General features: G+C 44.3%; 1 protein-coding gene across 2 annotated transcripts in view; it reads left to right on the forward strand.

The window, feature by feature from the left end:
- The first annotated feature begins 2,938 nt into the window (after nt 1–2,938).
- The window catches only part of LMBR1L (limb development membrane protein 1 like), a 43,531-nt gene continuing 21,408 nt past the window's right edge, over nt 2,939–25,061 (forward strand). Inside the window, exons 1-2 of one of the 2 annotated variants that reach the window (XM_066614131.1) lie at nt 2,939–3,270; nt 18,869–18,953. In XM_066614131.1, the coding sequence (XP_066470228.1) occupies nt 3,199–3,270; nt 18,869–18,953 (157 nt within the window). In that variant the 5' untranslated portion in view covers nt 2,939–3,198. The remainder of the gene's footprint in view (nt 3,271–18,868; nt 18,954–25,061) is intronic. The other variant, XM_066614130.1, reaches the window with a different exon arrangement.

Consider the following 25,061-nt stretch of genomic DNA (forward strand, 5'->3'; position numbering starts at 1 on the left):
TTCACACTCCTCTGCAGAGATCCACCTGTGGCTTCGCTATTCCATAGGACTTTCATCTAAGACACCTAACCTGTTAAGCTTTTTCAGGCAAGGTGACAATTCAACTTCCAGACCACACCACCAGCCTCCTGAAATACTTGAAAGTTCCTGAAGGGTGGGAGGGAAGAACTTTTCCTTCTCTATACATCTCCAGGCCAGAGTTATAACAAATTTGATAATTCAGATGAACAAATCCTAGTTAGCTATACAATGAGTGACTTCAGATTGATGCCTAGGGCTGCTAATTACCCATGTAATTACATAATCACAATATCAGTTGCTCAGTTGAGGCAGATCTTCAACAAAAATAAATGTATTGAAACAGAGGCACAAAGCACGCTCAGAGAAGAGAAATTGTGGAACCAATGGGGTAGATTAAAACAAGAATCACTTTACTCTCATGTCCTAAATGCATGAAAGTACAAGCAATTCATTTCCTCATTCTGAAAAAGGTTGTGCAAAGCTTCACGTTACACATGAGCTCACATGTGCATGACCCAGAGAGAAAGGGGAAAAAAATTGCAAAGAACAATTATGTGTCACAATCAAAGTGACAATGAATTTGAACACAGTTAAACGCATATTCCATAAGCAGCCTGTATGAAAACTGCTAGGGTAAAGAGTTGAGACCTTCTCCATCATAGCACTCACTCTACAGAATTCTTTGCCAAGGGAAGCCTTGCTGGATAGAATCCTTCTTTAGGGGAATTCTGCTGGCTCGGGAAGACCCTTTTGTTTCAAGGTGCTTAGTGCAGCATTGGATTTTTTGTTTGTTAACTGTTTAAATTGTTTATTGTTAGTGTTTTTTACAGTTTTTTAAATGTCTTATTATTTTAACATTGATCTTACTGGTATCCAGCTTAGTTGTCCTGTTTTAATGCTAAATGTTTACATCCTGTCTTTTTCATGTTGGGCTTTGTTATTTGTGGTGCTACTGGTTACTGATTATGCTAATATTTCTCCACATGTATTTTAGAATTAAATTTTGTTAAATATTAAATTTTGTTAATATTAAAATATTAAATGATGATGTTATATTTTAATGTTATGTCAACTTAGATAAACATCCAGGGGCATCTAGATAATTCAAACATTTCAAAAACAAACAATTCTTTATTTTCATCTCATTCTTTTTCTAGGGAGCTCAGTGTACACAATTCTTCCCTCTGTCTCCATTTTCATGATAAACCTGTGAGATAGGTGAGGTTACACAACTCATCCAAGGTCACCTGGTGTGTTTCTTGGCTGAGTGGGCATTTGAAGTTGGGTTTCCCTGGCCATAGACAGGCACACTAACCATACACCTCACTGACATAAGTTGTAACAAACAAAAGGAGAGTTCACCAAGCTTGATCAGAGTACCTACACTGTGTGTGCTCATAGCCCAGCAGAGCATGGCATCTAACCCCATGGATTTGCCAAGCCCAGTGGTTCCCAAACTGTGAGCCATGGCTCCCTGGGGAGCTGCGGAAACCAGTCAGGGAAGTTGCAGAATCCTCACAAAAAACCTGCAGCCTTATACAATGTATAGGATTGTAGCCCTAATGGGGAGCTACAGCCAATGGGCCCAGTAGGTTAAGGAAGCTATCAGTCAAAGAAGTTTGGGAACCATTAGCCAAGCCCCTCCACAATGCCTACAGCATTCTTTTTTTCTTCAATGAGGAAATTAATTAAAGAGTATTTAAGTGATCAAGTAAATAAGCTTAAATAACTTTTTTTTTTTTTTTTCTGGGGATAAAGCAGATCTGCTGTCTAATAACGCTTGCAACCTTGGGGCCATGAGCCTTTTCCATATTTGGCCAACAATTATCAAGAATTCCAGTGCCAGTAAGCCAGAGCTGCACTGGTAAGTGAATTATGCAAGCTTTGAGGGTTCAGTCAGGCAGGCCTCATGCATTCAGTAGTGATAGTACCAATAAGCTTACTTGTGCCAAGTCTGACCCAAATCTGTAGAGCAGGGGTTTCCAAACCCCTGCCCAGGGGCCAGATGCGGCCCCTGGCCAGCCTCTGATCCCCTGAGCACCACTGGCCCAGTTGACCAAACACAGAGTTGTGCTTATGGGGTGAGGGAATGGGGGTCCATTTAAGTGTGTGCTTTATTTCTTGGGCTGTGTTAATGCTTGGAGAAGTCCTGGGCATTTGAGTGCATTCATTTATTCATTCATCTAAGTTCCATCTCTAACGTATTTATTTAAATTTTATAATTTTTTTTCTGGCCCTTAACACTGTGCCAGATATTTGATGCAGCCCTTCTGCTGAAAAGTTTAGAGACCCCTGCTATAGAGGACAGACAGCCCAATCCTATGCCTGTCTACTGAGAAGCAAGTCTCATTAGAGTCAATGGGGCTTACTCCCAGGAAAGTGTGGACAGACTGCTGCCTCAGAGCCCCAGCCTATGCCGGTCTACTCGGAAGAAAGTCTCATTAGAATCAATGGGGCTTACTCCCAGGAAAGTGTGGCTAGGACTGCAGCCCCAGAGCCCAAGCCTATTTATGTCTACTCAGAAGTAAGTCCCATTAGAGTCAATGGGGCTTACTCCCAGGAAAGTGTGGCCAGGATTGCAGCCTGACTCCGTCCCTGACAAAAAGCAGCTGCAGGGTCTGAGTTCCCTGCTGAACCCGCCTCCCCGTTTCGCACGAGCCAAGTCTCTGCAGTGCAGTCAGCAGCAAAGAAAGTGGACCTGAGCGGGCGGGGAGGGAGGACGCCGCCATTGACCCGTCAACAATGGCTGTGCCTGGGGGAGACGTCATCCACAAGCCTGCGCTCAGCCTACCAGGGCGAGGCTGGGTTTCTGGTGGCAGCCAATGACAAGCGACCCGTTCAGCTCAGAGCCCTGGCGTGGAAAGGGTTTGAAGGCGGGAGCCCGCCCCTCTCCCTTTGCCCCCCTCCAGCTGCAGAAGTAGGTCGCTGGGCTGGCGCGGAGGGGTCCCCTTTGAGAATGGCCTGCGAAGGTGGCTGCACCGCGGCGCGCAGCGAGTGCTGAAAGCCGAGAAGCGGCGACTGCCTCTCGCGCTCCAAGGGAAGCAGCAGCAGCAGCAGCAGCAGCAGCAGCTCCCTGGTGGGACTGTGGCTCCCGCGCTGGAGCTGTGGGCTCCCCGTTCCCTGCTCCCCCCGGCTCCCGCGCCAGCCCTTCTAACCTTCAGCCATGCTGACCAGAGGATGGACTCCGGGGAACACGACGTGCTGTCGGTGCGGGAGCAGCTTTTCCACGAGAGGGTCCGGGAGTGCATCGTGAGTACGCGGAGGGGAGCACGGCTGGCTGTGGTGTGACGCACGGGGGAAGAGTGCCCCTGTGGAGGAGAGGGCTTGAGTAGGAGCCCGAGCCTCTCCATGTCTACTCAGGAGTCAGTCCTATGGGAGCCAATGGGGCTTACTCCCAGGTAAATGTGGGGAGCAGCAACAAGTCCGTGGGGCCTTGTAAGGTGAAATCTCCTTAACCCATTTTCTGCCCAGCCCACAGGTGTACCCATTTGATCCCCTGTGTTGCGTATACACAACCTTGGGCAGAAATGGCTTATGAAGCTGGACCTTCCCCAAGGAGGTGCTTTCATAACGCAGTAAGAAGGAGAAGTCTTGAGAAGGCAAGGGAGAGCCAGGTGGAAACCTGGAGCAGGCTGTCACCCTAGGTGCAATGGGTTGTTTTTGTTTTGCTGTCTCTTGCCCTTTCTCCAAGGAGATCAGAGTGGAATTTCTGTGACTCCACAACAACTTCCTTTGGTGGCAATTAAAGAGATGGGTCAGTTGGTGTTGATGCTGCTTCAACTTTAGTTGTGTGCCTGTTTATCTTGGGAGTGATTGTTGTAGGATTATCAATCACCTGGAGCACTGTGGTTGAAGAGAGAGTATAAACACTCTAAATAAGCAGCTAACCCAGCCAGGTGAAATAGGCTCAAAAATTGTGACTTGACAGATTTTTTTTTTGTTCTGCTTTTAGTGATGTTGGAATTAAGGGCCAATACTGCAGGTCGATCTAGATATTTCAAGGTTCAAGTCGATCTAGGCCAGCATCTGCTGTATGTTCTCCACTTTACTCTGCTTTACTACTACTGAGCTTGAGGCTGTTCAGTGCAACCTGTATATACTTCTTGGAAACAGAGAGTTTGTTTTATTGCAAAGTGAACAATGGCAAGCATTTTGAATATGGTCCACTGGTTGCTCAATACTTTGAACCTTAACCCAATTTTGTCCAGCCAACAGGTCTATACATTTGATCCCTGTTGTGTATATTCTGCCCTGTTGGGCAGAAATGGCTTTTAATGATAGAACTGCCAGCCCAGAGATTCTCTCCATGCTTTCACATTCACAACTGAATTGGGAGATGAGGCGGCTGCAGCTTTTTTTATTTGTCCCCTTCTGCTACTGTTATGTGGCTCATTAGTAGTTCTGCATCTTGCTGATAGTGAGAGTGGAGAGTTGATATAAAACAGAAGACATGGCTGGTTCATATCCTAATTCTCCCTATATTGCCAAACTTGCTGCTGAATCTCTGGATTGTCAACTGGCATACGGACTAGCGTAAGGCTGCTTCATCACACTGTACAGTTTTTAAAAATGAATGGAAATGTTTTATTCATAGTAGCTAAAAACTGATCAACATGTTCTTATTTTGCTAATAAGGCATACATTTGGCAGACTGTGGCAAAAAGTTGGTCAGCTGAATGTGTCTTGGGAGTGTGCATCACAGTTCTAAACTGTACCGGTACTAACTGACAGCATCCATTCAACAGCTTTGGAGACCAAAGTCATCCATTTTGGATTCCATTCTTGACTTAAATCCTTTCTTTGAGTTTTGGGTTTAAATGTGATTTTTTGGTGATGACCTTGGAAGCAAGTGGTGTTTTTCTGTTTTTGAAAAATAAAGGGGGCAAGATACCTCTTGGGAACCCCATGTACTCTGTTCTGACCTCCCTCCTCACAAGGGCAAAATACAGGTATAATACATTTATTATTACATTACTAATTATAAAATTGCATTGCCTTAATTATCTGCTGTGCCCCATGTGCCTTATTGGTAGGCACATATCTAATCTGATAAAGTAGGTTGTTGGCCTAGTAAAGTTTGTGCCATGGCAAACCAGTTAGCCTGTCAAATGCCATGGGAGCTTTGTTCAGTCAAGAAAAACATTCTAGGTAGAGGTTAATTTGACAAAACCAAGTCCTGTTTTTCCTCACTGGCTTTGTCATAGCCTGTGTCCTTGGGCCTCTGAATTCTCTGGGTGGGACGTGAACAAGTGTATCGATTTATTTTTCACATATCTATACCGCCATTCCTCGATGCAGCTCAGGGTGGTATAACATGGGTCCTTCTTTCTTTCACAACCCTGTGAGGTAGGTTAAGCTGAGAGAGAGAGAGATTGGCCCAAGGTCACCCATGAAGGTTCATGGCTGAGGAGGGATTTGAACCTAGATCTTCCAGTTCTAAGTCCAACACTAGAAATCCTACACCATCTGGCATTACAATATTAAATCCATAAAAGGCCAAAGTTATGATAAATCTTACACATTCAACTTTCGAGGAGGTAACTAAGTTGCAACTATTTTGAAAGGTTGGTTGGCTTGCCTGATCTCTAATATTATACTGTCTCCTTCACTATTGTGCTGTAAGTAGCCTCTATGTGTGACCTCACTGGGATATTATCCTGACCTGGTCCCCTGTTTAAAAAAAGGATTCTGCTGTGTTGCAAGAGCTTGTGTGCTGAGGCTTCCCAAATGCTTGCTAAGAGCTCTATTTTGTCATCTGATGCTCAAGCAGTTCAATTTCAGAATGCTGGAGACAGCTGTTAGATGGCGACATGATGTTACATTTTTATTTACCAGTGAGTTTCTGCCCAGAGACAACTGCCTGTGCATGATATGAGAAGGCTGGCAAGATGAAAGATTCTTGTCACCCTCTCTGGAGAGAGCCGGGATGTTCATCCTTTCTTGCGTGGCTTTGTGTGCCAAAGGTTAGTCCAGAGTCCCGTCTGTGGACTCCAGCACATTATCAGGGATTTGGAGTTCCATAATAGTCACAGTTTATCTGCTTATCAGGGAGAATGCTTGGAGTTATGCAAGATGAAGGCAGAGCCCCATAGTGCCAAGTTGGCAATGGTTGTGGATTTCAGAGTTTTTTCTCTGGGAGGGGCTGGTGTTGAGCCACTGAAACTTGCTGACCATCCTGAATAAGAACTTCAGATGAGCTCTGCCTGTTAGACTAAAGATCCCTCAGGTACAGCATTATGTCTCCAGCAGTGGGTATGCAGGTTTGTGAGCTTTTCACAACAGGGTCAGAAGGCAATATCATGCAAGCAATATTCAGGATGCTACTGCTCCTGTGTGCCTGAAGGTTCTGTTTAGTCATCGTGGCTAACAGCCATTAACAGATCCATCTTCCATAAACTTGTCTAGTCTTTGAAAGTAATCTAAGCTAATGGCCATCACCACGTCTTGTGATGGTGCATTTAATATATATGTGTATTTTGACTGTCCATAATCTATTACCAAGCAGTTTTGTTGGGTAACCATGAACTCCAGGGTTAATGGGAAGGGGAAAAATGTCCCTTTATTCATGCGTTGTATCACATAAAAAACCTCTGTCATGTCCTCTCCTTGCACCCATCTCTCTTTAGTAGTTTGTATTCTAAATGTTAAAAAACCAAAGACTTTTTAGTCTCTTCTTGTGAGGATGGTGCTGTAACCCTCCAATCACGTTGGTTGCCCTCTTCTTCCCCTTTATGTAACTTTATGATATCTGCTTTGAGGAGGTAATAAGAACAGTACACAATGTTCCACATGTGTCCACAACACAGATTTATATAAAGGAATGACAGTACTGGTTGTTTTATTTTCAATCACTTTCCTGATGATTCATAATGCATAATTTGCTTCTTTCAATGCACTTTGAATTAGTTTTCCATTGGGCTGTCCACCATGACTCCCAAGATCTTTCTCCAATGCTTGCTGCCATTTCAGAACCCCAAAATATATGTGAAGAAAAAAATTTTTTGCCAATATTTAACTTTGCATATATTTAATCTCATTTGCTATTTTTTGAATTCACTCAGGTGAGGTTTTGGAACCTGTCTGCTTTTTCACCATTCTGAATAATTTAAAATCATCAGTGAATTTGGCTATCCCACATGTTGCCCCTGACTTGGGATCATTTGTAAACAAAGTTAAATAGTACCAGATCTGAGAGGAACCATACTGCTTATTTCCCTGTGTTGTGATGGGTATAAGGGGGCAGGAAGGTGGGTGGATCAGGGAGGGGGCTGGAACAGCAACAGTGGCTACCACTGTATCCTGGAAATCAAAGGCTGGAAATCTTGACAAACTTGCTCACACTTGCCTCAAGTGATTTTGCTGGTGCAGGCCCAAGTGACCGCATAGTAGCTACTGGGAGCTTTTCACATGGCAAAGAGACAAATATCTTCTTACCTCAGGGAGATATCCAGCAGCCTTTTTTCCTGTGCTAGATACAGCTGAGGCTGTTCTGGTGCTGCTCCATCACAGCACGGAAAGTTAGTTAGGATTAGGCTGTTAGTTATGCGTTCTTTTCTTTGATTATTGTGATCTAGACATGGGTAACTGTGAGTTAAGCTAGGGACAGTTGCTGTGCTATGTTGCTTCCTTGAGTGTTTTCAGAAATTAATTCTATGGATGGTTGTGAATATGAAAATGTTACAAGATGTGAATTTTTCAGGAGGATCCATGATTATGACACTACATTTCTGCCAACTCGTGTCCTTGAGTATCATCCCTGGAATATCTATGTGAATGAAGATTGACTATAATTTTTAAAAGTAAAATTAGTTTTAGAAATTGAAGAACAGGCGTCCTGCATTTTAAAGCATGAATATAAATTTGAATGTCTCCTTGGCTCAGAAGTGTTTTCCAGGATTTTAATATTGCTACTCCCTCCCCAACCCTTATCTTACACTGTCATTATTTTCAACACAATTGCAGCATCCTGTCTTCCCTCCTACTACATTCTCCTTTAATGATCTGCCCAATGATGCCATGAACTCTGTCCTGATTCACAGGTGCTTTTTCATCATAGTATACCAAAGTAGGCCCATCCTGGACTTGCTTCCAGACTTTTTGCAGTATTTAACAAGTATCCATGTTGTACTTGTACAATTGTCTGCAGGGCATCACCAGATACATTAGTTCTATATCCAAGTGTGCCATTTTAGGCTTGATTCAAAAGTGAAGGAATTCAATTGCTTCACCTCCTTTTCTTTCATATGCTACAGCAGCAGAAGCTGTATCCAGAATAGATGGCATGGGCCCTTCTGATATAGACAATTCTTGGTTCTGGGAAGAGCTGAAGCAGCAAATGCTCTGGCCACTCCTGTTCCTGAGTGAATGCTCTACACTGAGTTCTCTTGCCAGAACAGAATTGGATGTAGCAGCCAGCTAAAGAGTGATGATAGTGAGGCTGTGCATTATGGGCCCTGACTCTTTCTCTTGGCAGTCTAAGTAGGGGAGCAGAAGAGATGCAGGAATACCATTTGTGGTTAAATGTAGTATAAATCCAGAGCTTCAGAAGCTAGAGTTGTAACAGCTCTGTTCTGCTTGGACCTGGGATGTCTCTTTCTTGACCAGAATTCTCTTTATGATGCATTTCATTCACCCGCATTCCCCTCCCCCCACAAAACACTGTTACAATCAATCAGCTGTGCTCTGCTGTTCTGCCTTGCTGCTTTCTTTGTCAGAGTCCGTCACTTATTTCTTGACTGCCAGAGCCCCAAACTGGCTGCATAATATTAACAATCTCATGCCAACACCGTGTTGGTATAGACATTCATTATTGTTTGCAGAATTCAGCATCTTGAACTGTCTCCGGTCTAATATAAAATATGTATTTTAAAAGCATGCTTTTAATTCCTGTGATGTGGAAAATGCCTGATCATCACTGCTCACCAAAGTGAGCATCCCATTATCCTAGTAATGCCTTCTCTCTCTTGGAACTTGGAGGAAATGGGATAAGTATCGCTAATGGAAAAGATTTCTACCCACTCCTGAACAAGGCTAGGGCAGGCCATTTTGACAGTAGGCTGTAGAGATGCTCCAAGTGATGCTACTTGCGGCCAAAAAGATCTCCTCCTCACCGGACCTTTCAACTCTGCATACATTTCTGCTGCAGAATTCAGGTTTCTTTGGTGCACAGCTTAGCAATTGTATACTCATGAAGGAAGCTGCATTCAAATTTGTCATTTTTCAGAGGACATGCAAGTAATGCGTTATGTTTCTCATACTTTGTTTCCCGAAAAATCAGTGCAGATTGTAAATCAAGTTCAGGATGGGCTTTCTTAAATATTTCTGATTCCTAGATCAGTAAGGAAAATACATTCACTTTTCTTTCCCATGCACCTCTGATTTTAAAAAAAAAACCCACATTCACTCCTGTGAGGGTGGATACCAGTAGATGCCACAATCTTCATTTGAGGCTGCTAGAATGGAGTTTCCCTTCCCTAGTCAGACTCTGACCTGTTCTATCTTCTCTACCACCTCTTACTTTTTTTTTCTCCCTGTAACCCCTCCCTATCATCTGAAGAAAACTCCTTGTCTCAGCAGAGACAGCGTGGAACTCCAGGCTTGAACTTTCAGCTTCTGATTATTTTGCATGCTCTCCTATCGAGGCCTCTCTTATTGCATAAAACAACCCAGAGCCATAAAAGCCACAATCCTACCTCCAAATGTTTTGAAAGGTTGAGACATCTCATGCCAAAGGTTAGTAGCAACAGGGACACATGTGCTTTTTTGATGGATTAGAGGTGGTTAAACGGAAGGATCCTGGCTGGCTTTTGATTGGAAAGAAGCACGTAATGCTGGTGTGTCTAGCTGCTTATGGCGCCCTACTGAGTTGTAGGCTTTCATGTCTTTCTAGTGTTCTGTGCTTCTTGGTTCCCTCTCAAAGATCCAGAAGTTACAATGACTTAGGGCCAAACCCTATCCAGCTTTCCAGTACCAATGCACCATTAGGGCATGCGCTGCATCCTGTGGTTGGGGAGCAGCCATGGAGGCCTCCTCAAGGTAAGGGAATATTTCTTCTCTTACCTCAGGACTGTATTGTGCCTATATCGGCACTGGAAAGTTGGATAGGATTGTGCCTTGAATTTTCCACTTATTTGCTAATAGGCTAAAGCAGGATCACAAAACCAACTTTTGTCTTGATGTTGCATTCAAACTTTTAAAAGTACAACTCTTAAGAAGCTTTTTCTTTTTCTTTTGAGTGAAATTGATTTACATTTTGATTTACATTTCAGTTTTGGCAGGGCTGCAGCAAGTAGAATAACTTATCTGTCCCATGAAGCTTAGTACATGGTATTAAGTGACACACTCGCAACCCAATCATATAAAATACCCCCTCCTGCCAATGCAGCTGCATCACACCCCCCCCGCATCCTGGGGGGGAAGGTAAAGAAACATTTGTTCCCTTGTCCGGTGTTAAGCCTCTGCCACCTGAAAGGGCCTACTCAGAAAAGGGGAAAGTGTATTGGCAGTGCTACTGCTTCTGATGCTGACTTCTTTGCTGCATCGATCCACCCTTCTCTCTGCCCCAATCTCTTCCCTGTTCTACCTCCCTCTCACACCCTGTACTGATCTACCAGCACTGGGTTGGGCTGTGTGTGGACAAGAACATAAGAAGAGCCCCTTTGGCTCAGGCCAAAGGCCCTTCTAGTCCGGCTTCCTGTATCTCACAGTGGCCCACCTGATGCCTCAGGGAGCACACAATACACCTTTATCCTGTTGCCACTCCCTTGCATCTGGTCCAATGAACCGCTGGCATGTCATGGCAGCCGCTCACCATTTGTGCCAACAGCCAGGCTGCGCAAAATGGCTTGTCATTTTTGCGACAGCGGTAAAGAAGCTTATGCTGCTGGAAAACTAGTCTGGCAACCCAATTCCCTCATAGGATTGGGCCATTTGAAGCACTCTGGTATCAGATTTCCTCTGTCTTCCAGCTTAGATATATAATGTGTTCCATTAAACTTTCACTTTTTATCTGTGCTTTAAGTTAGAGAGGTACTGATTTGGTATTGTGCTACAGCTGGAGGGGTTGTTTATTTTGATGACAGTGTTTGTATGACATGCAGGAGAATGGTGTGAGGGGTGGGTGAAGGAGAAATGGTGCTGTTCTTGGCTATAAGCCACCCCTATAGGAGAGGGGAGTAAAGGGGGCAATTTGTACCTGGGACCAGGGTCAAAAAGCGGGCCCAGGAGCCAAAGGAAGGGGCCCAGAAATTTTCTGGGATCTTGCACTTTCCTACCTACTCAGACTTGTTGTCTGCACGATGCTGGGGACACTACCATGAGCATGTGTCTGCAGCTACTGGCAAGCCATATAAGCTGGGCCAAGGAATGCATAAATGACACTCTTCAACATGGGGTCAAATCTGGGAGGAAACGGACCTGCTGCAGTAGCTCTGGCTTGTGGATCTGCTTACCAAGAAGGAGTGTAGAGGAGCTCAGGGACACAGCTGCAACGCTACAGCTGCTGCAGAAGCAAGTTTTGGTACACACAGGACACTTTCCATTTGAGTGTGAGTCTAAATATGATGATGCTAATTTTTTGCAATGATTTTCTATATTTGAAAGATTTTAGAGAGACGTAGGAGTGTGTTTGGTTTTCCGTATTACTGTATCTAGCTGCTGATGCCATGTAAGTGGGTAGACCTGGACTCCAAAGACTTTTCCAGCTGCCTCCACCCTCCCCCATCCTGTTTAGCCCCTCCCAGCCCCCATTCTGCTCACCCATCACCACTCTCCCCTACTCTGTTTCACCCTTTGCAAAGGGTCCCAGAAGAAACTTTGTACCCCCAGATAAAATTCCTCTCAGAGGCCCTGCACCCCAGCAATACCATTCTCTCTAGAAAAGGTTTTTTGCCTAGATTTCACAGGGGTTGTTAAGCCATGTTGTTCTGCAGCAAGTTTATTTTGGCCCAAGCCCCATTTGTTATCCGTATATTGGAGAATCTTTTCTGAGAAGAAGATAAGATGTAGAGAATGAGACAGGAGCAGGGACTGTGCCCTCATTTTGTCCTTTGTTTTCCATCCCAGTGCTGAAAATGTATGTGGGGTGCTCCCATGGATCTGACCTGACTTCATTGCCTCCTGCAAAGCCATTACAGCTTTCCATGCTGCATATTCCATCTACACCTCAAGCCCCCCCCCCCCCAGTTAGAGAGGATGTTCTTTCCTCTTTACCACTTGGTCATATCAATTGCACCTCAAAATAAGTGTAGCATAATGTCTAAGAAAGCCAAATTTCATCCTATGGAACATTTTAGTTTTGTGACTACATATAGGCTATGCAGACTTTCCTAATGGAATGTGCATATAGCTTTTCAAAATAATAGTTTATTTTGCCCCTGTTAGTCATAAGGAGGCAAGCTATAAACTTTGCCCAACATCATGCTGCCAACTTCTGCAGCTTATCTAGGCATCACACATTTAATCATAAACCTGCCAACAGTCATATGGGCTAGCAATTTGCTTTTGTTTGTGATTCTCAAGATGCAAACTCCATGCTCAGAGTATGCATGCATCCCTTCAAGTATTTGTTTTATCCTGGCAAATATTCTGTGAAATATTCTTCTGCTTTTCAAAAATAGGCGGACTGAGGCTAAGAGGTGTGACTATAAGGCTTCCAGATGACCAAGCTAAAGATCTTTTCTTAGCAGTTGATTCTGTGTCCCCCCCCCCCCCACATCTGATGGTAACCAAGTTTATAATACCTGTTCTGTATCTGCTGCCAGCTGGGATGATATTAAATTACATGCTGAGGAAAAACCTTGAGGGGCATTCAGTTCTATAGTCCTACCATGTAAGAGAACTATTTTATTGAGACTTCTTGCCTTTCGTTTTTTTTTTTTGAAGGAAGCTGATGAAAGGGCAACCCAGATCCTTTTGCTTGGGAATGAGTGTGGCCCCATTATTTCCAGTTTGGAATGTTACCTTCAGGGCATCTTTTGGAAAATCCTAAGTAGAGCTACTCCAACTTGCCCTGCTGCATAGCTTTCTGCCACTCCACCTCCTAGGTAGGAACGCCCAACCTTTGCAGTATCAGGATGCTAATGCAGTTCTGCACTTCACTTCCTTCTCCCATTTATGGAAGAAATGCTCTTTCTAGGCGGAAAGAGTATTTATTAAAATAGTTAAATCCCACCTCTTATACCAAAGGCCATTCAAGACAGTTAAGAATACGAAAATAACACATATATGAACAGCAGAATTAAAATAATCAAGCAGCAAAATGGAAACCAGTCTAGAAAGAGAAGGGAGTGAAATGACCAAAGGGGAGAAATCTCTTCCACAGTCCAGGGGGAAGCTCTAAATGCCTTCAGAACAACAGCCTTCTTCTTCCCCAGGAGGCCCACAGTGGAAAGGCTGAGCTAATTCCTCTTTCTCGCTTCCCCGCCCCTGGCCCCCTGGAAGGGAATTCAGAACTTTGACATCAGTTCCTTCCCAAAAATTCCCCTGTCATACCTCAGGACACAGAGGAAATGGGAGCAGAACCTTTGAGGAGGAGCTTAACAAACACGTAAGTATATCTTGAAGATGGTGAACCCCCAGGCTAATTAGGGCTCTAAAAGTCTGCACCAGCACTTTGAAATGGGTCCTGAAGTGAATGCTAGGCCCCTTGTCAGGGAGAGTTTAAAGACCAGTGCAAAGGACTGAAACCATGCTTCCTTGCTTCTGAACGCACTTCTCAAGTATTTTTCTTCCCCCTGTGCCTTCATGCTTCCAAACTGCTGCAGCCTTGAGGACTAGAAGGTTGGTTTTAGCAACAACAAAAATTCTTGCACAATGTGAGCTGAGATACTGCACTTGCATGGCCATTCCACAGAAGTATAGACTATATACACATCCGGTAGGGCTTTTCTTCAATCAAGGATCCATCAGATCCAGCATTCTGCTTTCCACAGTTGCCACCTGGGTGTCTCTAGGAAGTCCACTCACAGGATGTGTAGGCAATTGCCCTCTTGTGCTGTGGCTCCCCAGCAATTGGGATTCAGTGGTCCTCTGCCTCTGAACCTAGAGGTGGTAGCATATAGCTGTAATGGCCAGTTGCCATGGATCAACTTGTTTAATTCCCTTTTAGAACCGTGTGTGGTCATTGCCACGGTATATGGCAGCAAATTATTATGTATTAAGAATATTCCTATACTATCTTTCAACATAATATTTCACTAAGTGGTTTGTTAATGTTACAATCATTACTAATTATGTAATGTATGAAGAAATACTTTCTCTGGCCTGTCCTAACTGTCTTGCCCATTGATTTCATTGGTGGATCTCTATCCACTTCCCCTGTACTCAGCACAAAGACTCTGTCAACCTCTAACCTGGTTACCTCCTACCATGTTGAGAGTTGAGCTCTGTGAAACTGTTTCCCTCTGTGCGTGTGGTCCCCTTGGGGTCTGATGCAAATTCAGAGTGAGCTTTGTGTGTGGTGTTTTACAGTACTTAACCAGCATCCAATATAGAAAGTTGAGCAAGCCAATGTACCGCCCAAGGCCTTTTGTTCAGATTCTGAAAATATCCACCTTGATTTAAAATGTTTGTTTCTTGTTGGCAAAAAATTCCAGAAGTAGAGTTATTTAAATATAAAACTCCCAGCAGCATATTTCTATAGTCTCATTAATTGTTGGCTATCTCTGGAAGGTATGTTCTGTTTTTGCAATGCTCACACTCTTTATGTATGAGAATATTGTTCACATCTTTTGCCCCACAAGACGGACTGTGTCTATGAAGTCATGACATCTCAGAGATTTTCCTGGGTGCTTTTCTCAAAAGACAGAAGTACATTTATCTGTAGCAGATGACAGCATCTCTGGTAACATTGACAAGAACAAATGGTCTAGGACTAGGAATATACACTAGTTTTAAAGAAAGCTCTGGTAAATCAAACTGTAGGAAGATAAACTGGGATTGGAAACACTGAGCATGGAATTCCACATGTGAACAAGGTCTTATCAGCCCCTACTTCTGGTAATAACTCCCTACACCTCCTAAAAAGCCCCCTTCCCAATCACTGGAGGTCTGAATGGAGCAGCATCTTATAAGAAATTGCTGATTGCTGATTGGATTTGAAATATAAGAAATAAGAAATTGCTGCCAGAAGGTGAAATCAATTCCTGCCTCCTTTCTAGGTGCACCCATGGGGTACCCTTTGATTGTTTGTGTGTTTATTTGGATCCCAGCCATTGTCCTCTTTGTGAGTAATACTTCATATACCTTCATTCATGCTTCAAGTACTTTTATTTTAAATGCGCCACTTCATTTTGGGCTGGATCCTTTCCTGCTAGACAGTGGAGTGTGTTACCCAAACGGGTTTCTGATGCATGCGTAAGAGAGAAGACTTTAAACCAGTATGTTTCATCATTGCAACCACAATGTCATCCTGCCCAGCAAACACCATGTGACATATGACACATTTATGTGTTTATATGTGAGCTGTTCCTGCTAGACCTGATAGCACCACACTGTGCTGGCAGTGTAATGCTCATTTTGAAGTTTGGCTCGAGGAGGCGGACTCTCATGCCAGATAAACAAACTCTCAGGCTTAGCCCTGTTCATATGACCACATCGGAATGTGGGACTGGTGAAGGTTCAACATTTAGTGAAATTGTTTGTAATTGTAGTAGTAGTAGTAGTAGTAGTAGTAGTAGTAGTAGTAGTAGTAGTAACTATTGTCATTGTGTTACAGCACAACGAAACTTATGCACCTTTGAGATACAAGCATAAATATATACTACAATTCCAACAATCACACTCTACACACTCACCCACATATTCTATACAAAAACAGTATATTCTATTCTATAAAATATTCAGTATATTCTATTCTATAATATTCTATTCAGTATAGTCTGTTATTATTATTCTATTCTATTATTATTATTCTATTCTATTATTATTATTATTATTCTATTCAGTATATTATTATATACGTATTATTATAATATATTCAGTATATTCTATTCTATAATATTCTATTCAGTATATTATATTCTATAATATAAAAACAGTATAGCAGACCATAATGCCCAGGAGCATGGTAACAACTATATCGCCTTATTCAATGTAATTATGGCTGTGGGCTAAAAACTGTTCAGGAATCATGTGGTGCGTGCTCTAATAGTTCTGTATTGTCTACCCGAAGGCAACAGTTCAAAGAAGTTATGAGCCGGATGGAAGGGGTCTCTCAGAATACTATGTGACTTCTCCAGACAGCGAGATGTATAGATATCCTCCAAAGCTGGTAGATGAAGGTTAATGATGTCCTGCGCGATCTTAATAATTCTCTGCAGAGCGTTTTTGTCCCCTGCAGAGCAATTTCCGTACCACACCAAGATATCATAGGTTAGGGCACTCTCAGTGGTGCAACGATGGTAAGACACAAGCAGCTGCTGTGAAAAATTTAACCTCCCAAGCTTCCTCAGAAAATATAACTGCTTTTGTGCCTTTTTTATCAACATGCTGGTGTTAATAGTCTATGAGAGGTCCTCTGTGATGTAAATACCTAGGAATTTGGAACTAGCAACCTCCTCGTTATTTATGTATAATGGTGTGTGTACACCCCTCTTTTTTCAGGAAGTCAATTATAAGTTCTTTAGTTTTTTTGATGTTAAGTGAGAGATTATTTTCTTTGCACCACAATAACTCCTGTACCTCCTTCCTATAAGCAGACTCATCATTCCCGCTAACAAGCCCCACCACTGTAGTATCATCTGCAAATTTTATAATTTCATTGGTGTTATGTGATGGGGTACAATCATGTGTATACAGGGAATAGAGGAAGGGGCTCAGCACACAGCCTTGGGGAGCTCCTGTATTTAATATCAGAGCACCCATAATTGCATAATATAATTGCACCCAACCTAAATGACTCAAGTAATGGTGTGGTAAATAATTGGGTTATGAAGCAAGTTAAGGAACATGGCTGCTCTGGTGGACCTCCTGAACAAAATGAAGCCTTTGGATTTAACTTGCCCATCTGGTATTTGTGTGCTTTTTCAATGCAATGAACTGGTTCGGGCAATAACCTAAGGATAACTTATGTTCTCATGATCAGGCTGTGGTGAGCTCCAGGGCCCAGGAAGATTCTGCTTTCAAGATTTAAACTGCAGTTTACCACCACCTCTGAATGCAGGGATACAGTATGGTTTAAACAGAGCAGGCTGTGGAGTGGTAGGGAGGGAGAACCCAAGGCTTGTCGCATTTCATTCATGCTCATGGTTTGTTTAGATTGTGATCAGAACCAGATCTTTGAGCAGTGAAACATGAGGAAGAAACTTGATAAACCTGTTCTGAGCACAGTTCTAGGTCTTGAAATCCATCCATTTTGAAGAGGGGTAGGATGGGTGCAAAAGATATTGTAACATGATGTCTAAAGTGAGGTGCCTCGAGTGTGGTCAGTTATTGGCAACTAATGAAAATCTGAGGTAGTGGTTGTCCTTTGAATGTACAGGTACTGTATTGATAGCAACAAAGGCCCAATTGGGGGGCTTAACTATACTGGGAGTCCTTAGCTTCCTGATGTATATTTGAGGTTTCATGCTAGTGGCCTATAGTGTGTGCACTGCTTTCAAGTAACCGGTCTTAGCATTGGAGAGAGTTTTGGAGGAGCTTTTGGAATTACCTCCCCACCTAACTCCTCTCTTGCAAGTTCTATCAGTGTACCAGATGGAATGGGTGTTCTAGCTGTGGTTACATCTTTGCTTGATGCAGAAGGCACTGAGCTCCTCTGGAACAACTGTGATTTCAGTTGAAGCAAATGTTAAGGTGGAAGAGGGAGGATTTAACCAGCCTCTAATCTCCTATATTAGAAAAGGTTTGCCCCTTTCCCTTGTGTCTCTGAATTTCTAGGTTCAGAGAAGTAGGAGGGTGGGCTTTAGCTGGTTTTGGGATTAAGGATGAAAAGCTTAACTTCTGTTCTGGGAAGCAAATGGAGATTATACTCATTTGTTCCTTCCAGCTAAGTAATAAGCTTCTAAGCTTGAATTAAACATAAATCTTCACATGGCACGGAGTTGTATCACTATAGTGTGTTCTTCCTCCAATAGCCCTGGTTAGTGTAACTTTTTCTCTTGAATCCCCCATTCTCTCAATAATTAGTGCTGCCTCTTTGGCTGCTCTAGATACCTTGGCCCTCAGTTCCTAGTGTATCCTTCCTATGGAGCCCTACAACTCTGACTGTTGTTGCCACCACCACTCTCCTTCATTGTTGTTGTCCCAGCATGCGGCTGGTCTTTGGAGGTCAACAGTGGAAGTCAACAATTGACAAACTAGTTCATCTTGCTTTCCTACATGCAGCTCCTGAATCAGTCCCCCCCCAACCTATCTTTGATAATGTTGAGGTAGTCCCAGTGATAATGATATGAGCTACTTGAAGTTCAGACAAATTTCTTAGCACATTTTTTTTGAAGCATTGACAGAGGAACAAGTTCAGCATTAAAGGTAATGTATATTATTGATAAGAAATTGATTGAATTGCTGTTCAGAGCTGGGAGGGAAGAAGTGTTTACCATCTCTTGAAATGCATAGGTACTGTTGCTTGGAAAGGGAAAGACTATGCATCTTAGGGTGCAATCCTAACCAACTTTCCAGCACGAGGTGAGGAAAATGCAACTCTGTGGTAAGGGAACAAACATTCCCTTGCCTTGAGGAGGCTTCTGTGACTGCCACATAACTGCAGGATGCAGCACATGCCCCATTGGTACAGAGGTGTGTCAGTGCAGAAAAGTTGGTTAGGATTTGGGCCTTAGTTGCTGGCAGAGCAAGGAGGAGGTCCAACTCCCAATTAGTATCCAATCTTTTTCATCTTCTTTTCCTACAGATCTGCATCCTTCTTTTTGCCAGCCTCTATATACTGTGCTACTTCATCCTAACTCACTTCAAAAGGCACACCGACTTCACCACAGGTAAGTGGGAGTGTGATTGAGCAGATTCTAACCCTTTAGTTGCATGGCTTTTCAGAGTTGCATGGTTTGTTTCTCTCGACAGACAGGAAAAGATACCTAAGAATGGTAACAATTATCCTCTGAACTTTACCTGTTTGCCTTGGCAGGGCCAAGAAACGGTGCTGGCCCAACTGATGTGATACAGTAACAGTGCAATCCTAACTTGCGCTGGAACAGGCTGGCCGGCTGGCCTGCACTGTATACAGCACAAGTTTGGAGCTGGCTGTGGCTCAACCCAAGGCAAGGGGAAATAATTCCCCTTACGCTGGATAGAACCTAAAGAGATGGTGCAGAACCCAGCAGTTTTGGATTGTGCTCTAAGATGTGTATCCCATCCTGTGTGTTGACAGAGTGCATCTGTGGGTGGGTGGAGATGAACACTGCTGTGACAATTTTTTTTTGTAAGTTTTTGTGTCTGTAGAGCTTTTCCTCTGTGACCATCTTAAAAACATCCTGTGAGCTCATGCTGCTTGATTCTTCTCTTCCTGTTTTGCAGTGCTTGCTCACAAAGGCAAAAAATGAATGCTTTCCAGGAGGCTCCTCACTCCTGAATTTTCTACCCCTTAAAGCAGTGATTTTCAACCTTTTTCATCTCATGGCACACTGACAAGGCCACTAAAATGGTCAAGGCACACCATCAGGTTTTTGACAATTGATAAGGCACACCACGCTGCCAGTGGAGGGCTCACATTCACATTGGCCCTACTAATAAATAACCTCCCCCCAAATTCCACTGGAACACCTGTGGACCACTCATGGCACACCAGTTGAAAATGGCTGCCTTAAAGCTTGGATCTATAGCAGGAGTCAAAGTTCTCCTGCTGTTGCTCAATAGAATCCCTCTCCCAGCATTGGGCAACCTGTTCATTAGTGTCTCTTTTCCAGCATGAATTGAGAACAAAATATCTGTTATCTCTTTCTTTCTGCCCCATTCCATGCCCCCCCAGAATAACCACCTATACTGATGTTGGGGCTTGCTAACAAGCTGCAGCAAAACCCAATCTGTAGCCATCATTTCAGTGGCAAATGGCTGTTCTGCATACAAAGGAAAAGAGTTCTCTGGGATGGGGTATAGGGAGAGACAATTCAACTGATTACTAAACTCCATCAGGCTTCTGGCACTGTTGATTTGTGTGCTGAATTCAGCCACATATAAAAGTGAAGTCACCAGAGTCAACACGTCCCTTTTTTCCAGCTGAGTTTCCTTGAGGGAAGCCATGTTCTCCAGGGTTCTGTATCTCCACACCAGCTTGGCTACATATATAGTATATATATTTGTACCCAGCCCCTGTGGAAGAGACCTTTTCCCTTTCACTCTGTTTGTTTACACTGTTAACCTGGTTGCCTTGGCAGTAGCTAGCCTAGGCACCATGAGGATAGGGGAGCAAGTTTCTCTTGGGGGCCTTTTCCAGTTTTCCAAATAAAGGCAGTGTTCTTCAGTTTGATACGGAGGAGGGAACTTCCTGGGCATAAAATAAGGATATGAGAAAAACATATTGCCTGCAGCTGAGAGCTGGCATTGGACCCAGGGCACAATGCCTGATTTGCCCCCCTTCCTAGGTTTTGTTTTTCACTGTGTAGTTTTGACATGGACTGGAGCCCCTGTCCCAGGAATTTTATCTTCCCCTCCCCCCCCCCCGCAGGCTTGGATAGCAAAGCAATTGGTTGTGGAAAAGCTACTGTGCCATGTATCATGCCAAATTTATCAGCTCTCTAAACATTCTTTCCTAGAATGGCCTTCTGTCCTTGGGATTAAGGATAGGAATAACTGAGACCAGGAGGAATGCTGTCTCCCTGAAGCAGAGAGAGAGACTGGAGTAATTTTAATCCCTGTGTCAAGCAGCTATCATTCTGTTCCTCTTCTGCTCTGTATGGTTCTCTCCAACATGGGGGGGGGGATCCAGGGTTGTACGAGTGCTGGGAAAACTCAGCAGAGGCAGGATAAGTACATAAGGTTCTGCAATATATTTTGTCTCATGTGTACATCTCAGACACCAGCTTCATACAGACCATCATTTACCACGTGGTGGCCTCTTGTAAACTCACTATGGGACAAGGCAAGTAGGTGGGGAGCTGCTTGCTTCCCTATAGCTTGTTGTGAAGCAAATTTTCAAGAACCAGTCTCCAGTGGGAAGTAGGGTCAAGATAAAACTTGCCTAGCCTATACCTAGACACTAGTGTAGACTACTTGTGTGGTTGCAGCAAGTTCACAAGAACTCTGTATCCAGCTGTAAATATAAATTTGTACAAACTCCCTGAAGTGGCATGGAAGAATTTTTTTAAAATCATAGGATAGTTCTTGCTGGAATGGCTTTCCAACCTATTGCAGAAAGCTCCTTTCCACCACATTTAGCAAGTATGAAGACGCCACTAAGTAAATCTGGCCTGTGGCAGAGTCTGCCCAGCCTGTACTCAACTGTGAGTGTGTCAGAGACATTTTCCCTCCTCTCACCTCACTGTCTGTCACGATGAAAAGCATTTCATTAAGTTTATAATAATTGTTACTTCACGGTTGGTTGCTGTTTCAAGATGAGGAAACCAAAACAGAGTATACCTTTCCAAAGACCACTCAGTATTCTGTAGCCAGGCTGGAATTTGAACATGGCAGGTCCAAATCAAGCTCTAAAACAGCCAAAGCAAGCTGAAGCAAGCATGAAAGCTGGGAGTCCCAAGGACCCAGCCAGCCTGACAGCAGTTGTTGGCTCTTGGTGCTTGACAATATTGTGTTGACTTGAATTTTTCTGAGTCAAGCTGGCAGTATTAAGACATGGTTTGTAAGTTGCCAAGAGAACTGTTGCTGTGAGAAACCTCCTCACTGTGATCAACTCCCATGGAGTGTTTGTAAGTTACTACCAAATGGAATCTGTTTGCCATTCCTTCCTTCCCTGGGGCTGTGCACCTTCTCCCCCCCCCCCCAAATACCTGCTGCCTCTGGTTTGGAAAGGAACATATGTACAGGATGACCCCACATGGTTACTGAGATGGTGTGGGAACTGAGTACATTTTTAGGTGATTGCCATGCCACCTTGGCAGCCTATACATCAGACCTTAGCATCACATTTTCCATTTGCTGCAGAGTTGTGCTTAGTGTTCTTAGAATATACAGTACTTAAAGAATTGGCTGCCATGCTCCAATTGGTTGCCTGCCCAACCTACCTGAACTGGCATTTGGGTCTCCGTATGGTGACCCTATTGCTTAGCCTGAGTTCAGCACCATTTCTTCTTGCTATGGAACGTCTATGCTTCTGCACAGAATTGCTGCTCTAGGTGGAGCACTGTTTTACTCATTCCTGCTATGTCTCATGCTACAAAGAGGAGAAACGAGGTGCATGTACCAGTGGGCAATGTGAGCAGCTCATGGTGTTGGAGAGAACTGACTTATTCAGGAAGGAGTCCTGCTTTCAGAACCCCTCCCCCTTTTATCTTTCCATACAGTTTCCCACAGGCTAGCCTCCTTTGCTGGCTGGGCATTTTATCAGCTGCTAGAATGGATTTGGCAATTCAGCAAAACTCAGTAGGTTGCTGGGCTCAAAGAGAATGGAGTCGTTTTGTTCCTCTGTGCTATGTGGAAATCAACGTCCAGTACTGTGTACTTTGTAATCTGGATACCAAGGAGACCAGGAAGACTTAGCATTGCTGCAGACACAGGGTGACCTGTTCATCCCCTTCTCATTTTAAAGAGCGATTTAGCTAAAGTAGCAAAAGTTCTGGAAACATTTGTGTTTTTTAATGGTTCCATTGGCAACGGTAGCTCTGCCAGTCAAGCTTGCATAGAACACTTAGGCTGCCCATCTTCTCAACCCTGTTTCTTTCACTTGGTTCCACTGGACTGTGGAGCAAAAGCTTTTGCTAATAGTCTTCCTTGAAAGTAGAACATTAAACCTGATATCATTGAAACCCCACTGTATAAATAATAAATACTTTATTTTTGCCCCGCCTTTCTCTCCGAAGGGACTCAAGGCGGCTTACAACAGGTTAAAACAGATTAAAAACATAATTTAAAAACAGATAAAAGCATATTAACACATCATAAAAACAGTAGTCAGATAAAAAGTGGTAAAAAGATAAAAAGAGCATAGAACAGCAAGTCATAAAAGAATCAGGCCTGTAAAAAATTAAAAGATGCTGAAAAGATGTTAAAAAGGCCGAGAACTCAGAAGGCTTGTTTAAACAGAAGGGTCTTCAGGCCTCACCAAAAAGTCTCAAGAGAGGGAGCCATTCTTAAGTCAAGGGGAAGGGAATTCCATAGCGTTGGTGCCACTACTGAGAAGGTCCTATTTCTAGCCGCTGCCCCACGTACCTCCCTAGGCGGCGGCACTTGTAAAAAGGCCTTCTCTGATGACCTAAGAGGACAAGCCGGATTGTACGGAAGTAGGCAATCTCTAAGATACCCTGGCCCAGAGCAGTATAGGGCTTTAAAGGTCAAAACCAATACCTTGAATTGGGCCTGGAAACGAATGGGCAGCCAATGTAGCCGCTGGAGAAGCGGGCTGACAGAGTCAAACTGCCTACCTCCAGTAATCACACGGGCCGCCACATTCTGCACTAGTTGCAGTTTCCAAACCGTCTTCAAGGGCAGCCCCACATAGAGCGCGTTACAATAATCTAGCCTCGATGTAACCATGGCATGGATCACCATGGCCAGGTCTGCATGATCTAAGTATGGCCGCAGCTGGCGCACCAGCCGAAGCTAAGCAAAGGCCCCCCTAGCCACAGCCGCCACCTGGAAATCCAGGAGCAGCTACGAGTCCAGGTGGACCCCCAAGCTGCGGACCTGCTCCTTCAGGGGGAGTGCAACCCCATTCAGTGCAAGCCGATAACTCCAGCACCTGCATTGAGGATTTCCAAACCAGGAGAGCCTCTGTCTTATCCGGATTTAATTTCAGCTTGTTAGCCCCCATCCAGATTCTCACTGCCTCCAGACAGCGCTCCAGGCCCTCAACCGCCACCCTGGAGTCTGGAGGAAAGGAGAGATAGAGCTGGGTGTCATCGGCATATTGATGGCACCCCACTCTAAACCCCCGGATGACCTCTCCGAGCGGTTTCATGTAGATGTTAAATAGCATGGGAGACAGAATTGAACCCTGTGGCACCCCGCACCTCAAAGGCCAGGGTGTCGAACAGGCATCCCCCAGCACCACCATCTGGGACCGATCCTCCAAGTAGGAGTGGAACCACCGCAAAACAGTGCCTCCAACTCCCAACTCGGCCAATCGGCCCAGAAGGATACCATGGTCGATGGTATCAAAAGCCGCTGAGAGGTCCAACAGGACCAACAGAGATGCACTCTCCCTGTCCAGTCCCCAGTGTAGGTCATCCACCAAGGCGACCAAGGCAGTTTCCATCCCAAAGCCCGGCCTGAAACTAGATTGAAAAGGATCCAGATAATCTGCTTCATTCAAGACCCTCTGGAGTTGAGACACCGCCACCCGCTCAATTACCTTGCCCAGAAACAGGATGCTGGAGACTGGCCGGTAGTTGTCTAACACAGTGGAATCCAGGGAGGGCTTCTTCAGGAGGGGGCGAACCACAGCCTGTTTCAAAGCGCATCGTAACGTCCCCTCCATCAAGGAAGAGTTGACCACCCTCCCTGTCCACTCAGCCAGTCCACCCCGGGCAGCTCTTATCAGCCAAGCTGGGCAAGGGTCAAGCAGGCAGGCAGATGGCCTCACACTCCAAAGGAGTCTGTCCACATCCTCAGGCTGTACAAGCTGAAAAGAATCCCACAACACTGGACAAGCAGTTGCCAAGGGGACATCGTCAGACATTGTCAATGTGGCATCCAAGTTGTGACGAATATGATCGATTTTATCTGCAAAATGTTGTGCAAACACATCACAGTGGCTGACCGTGTGCTCCTCCTGGTCTATTGGAGGGGCCTGATGGAGGAGGCCCCACACCACACGGAACAGCTCTGCTGGACGGTTGTCAGCAAACCCAATGGTAGCAGAGAAGAAAGATCTCTTCGCTGCTACCACCGCCATGGAATAGCCTCTGTAATGAGCTCTACTCCATGTCCGATCAGATTCATCGCAAGTTTTCTGCCACTGTCACTCTAGACGCCTGCCC

This window comes from Tiliqua scincoides, chromosome 2 (assembly GCF_035046505.1).
Source record: "Tiliqua scincoides isolate rTilSci1 chromosome 2, rTilSci1.hap2, whole genome shotgun sequence".
In the NCBI taxonomy this organism is placed as follows: Eukaryota; Metazoa; Chordata; class Lepidosauria; order Squamata; family Scincidae; genus Tiliqua; species Tiliqua scincoides.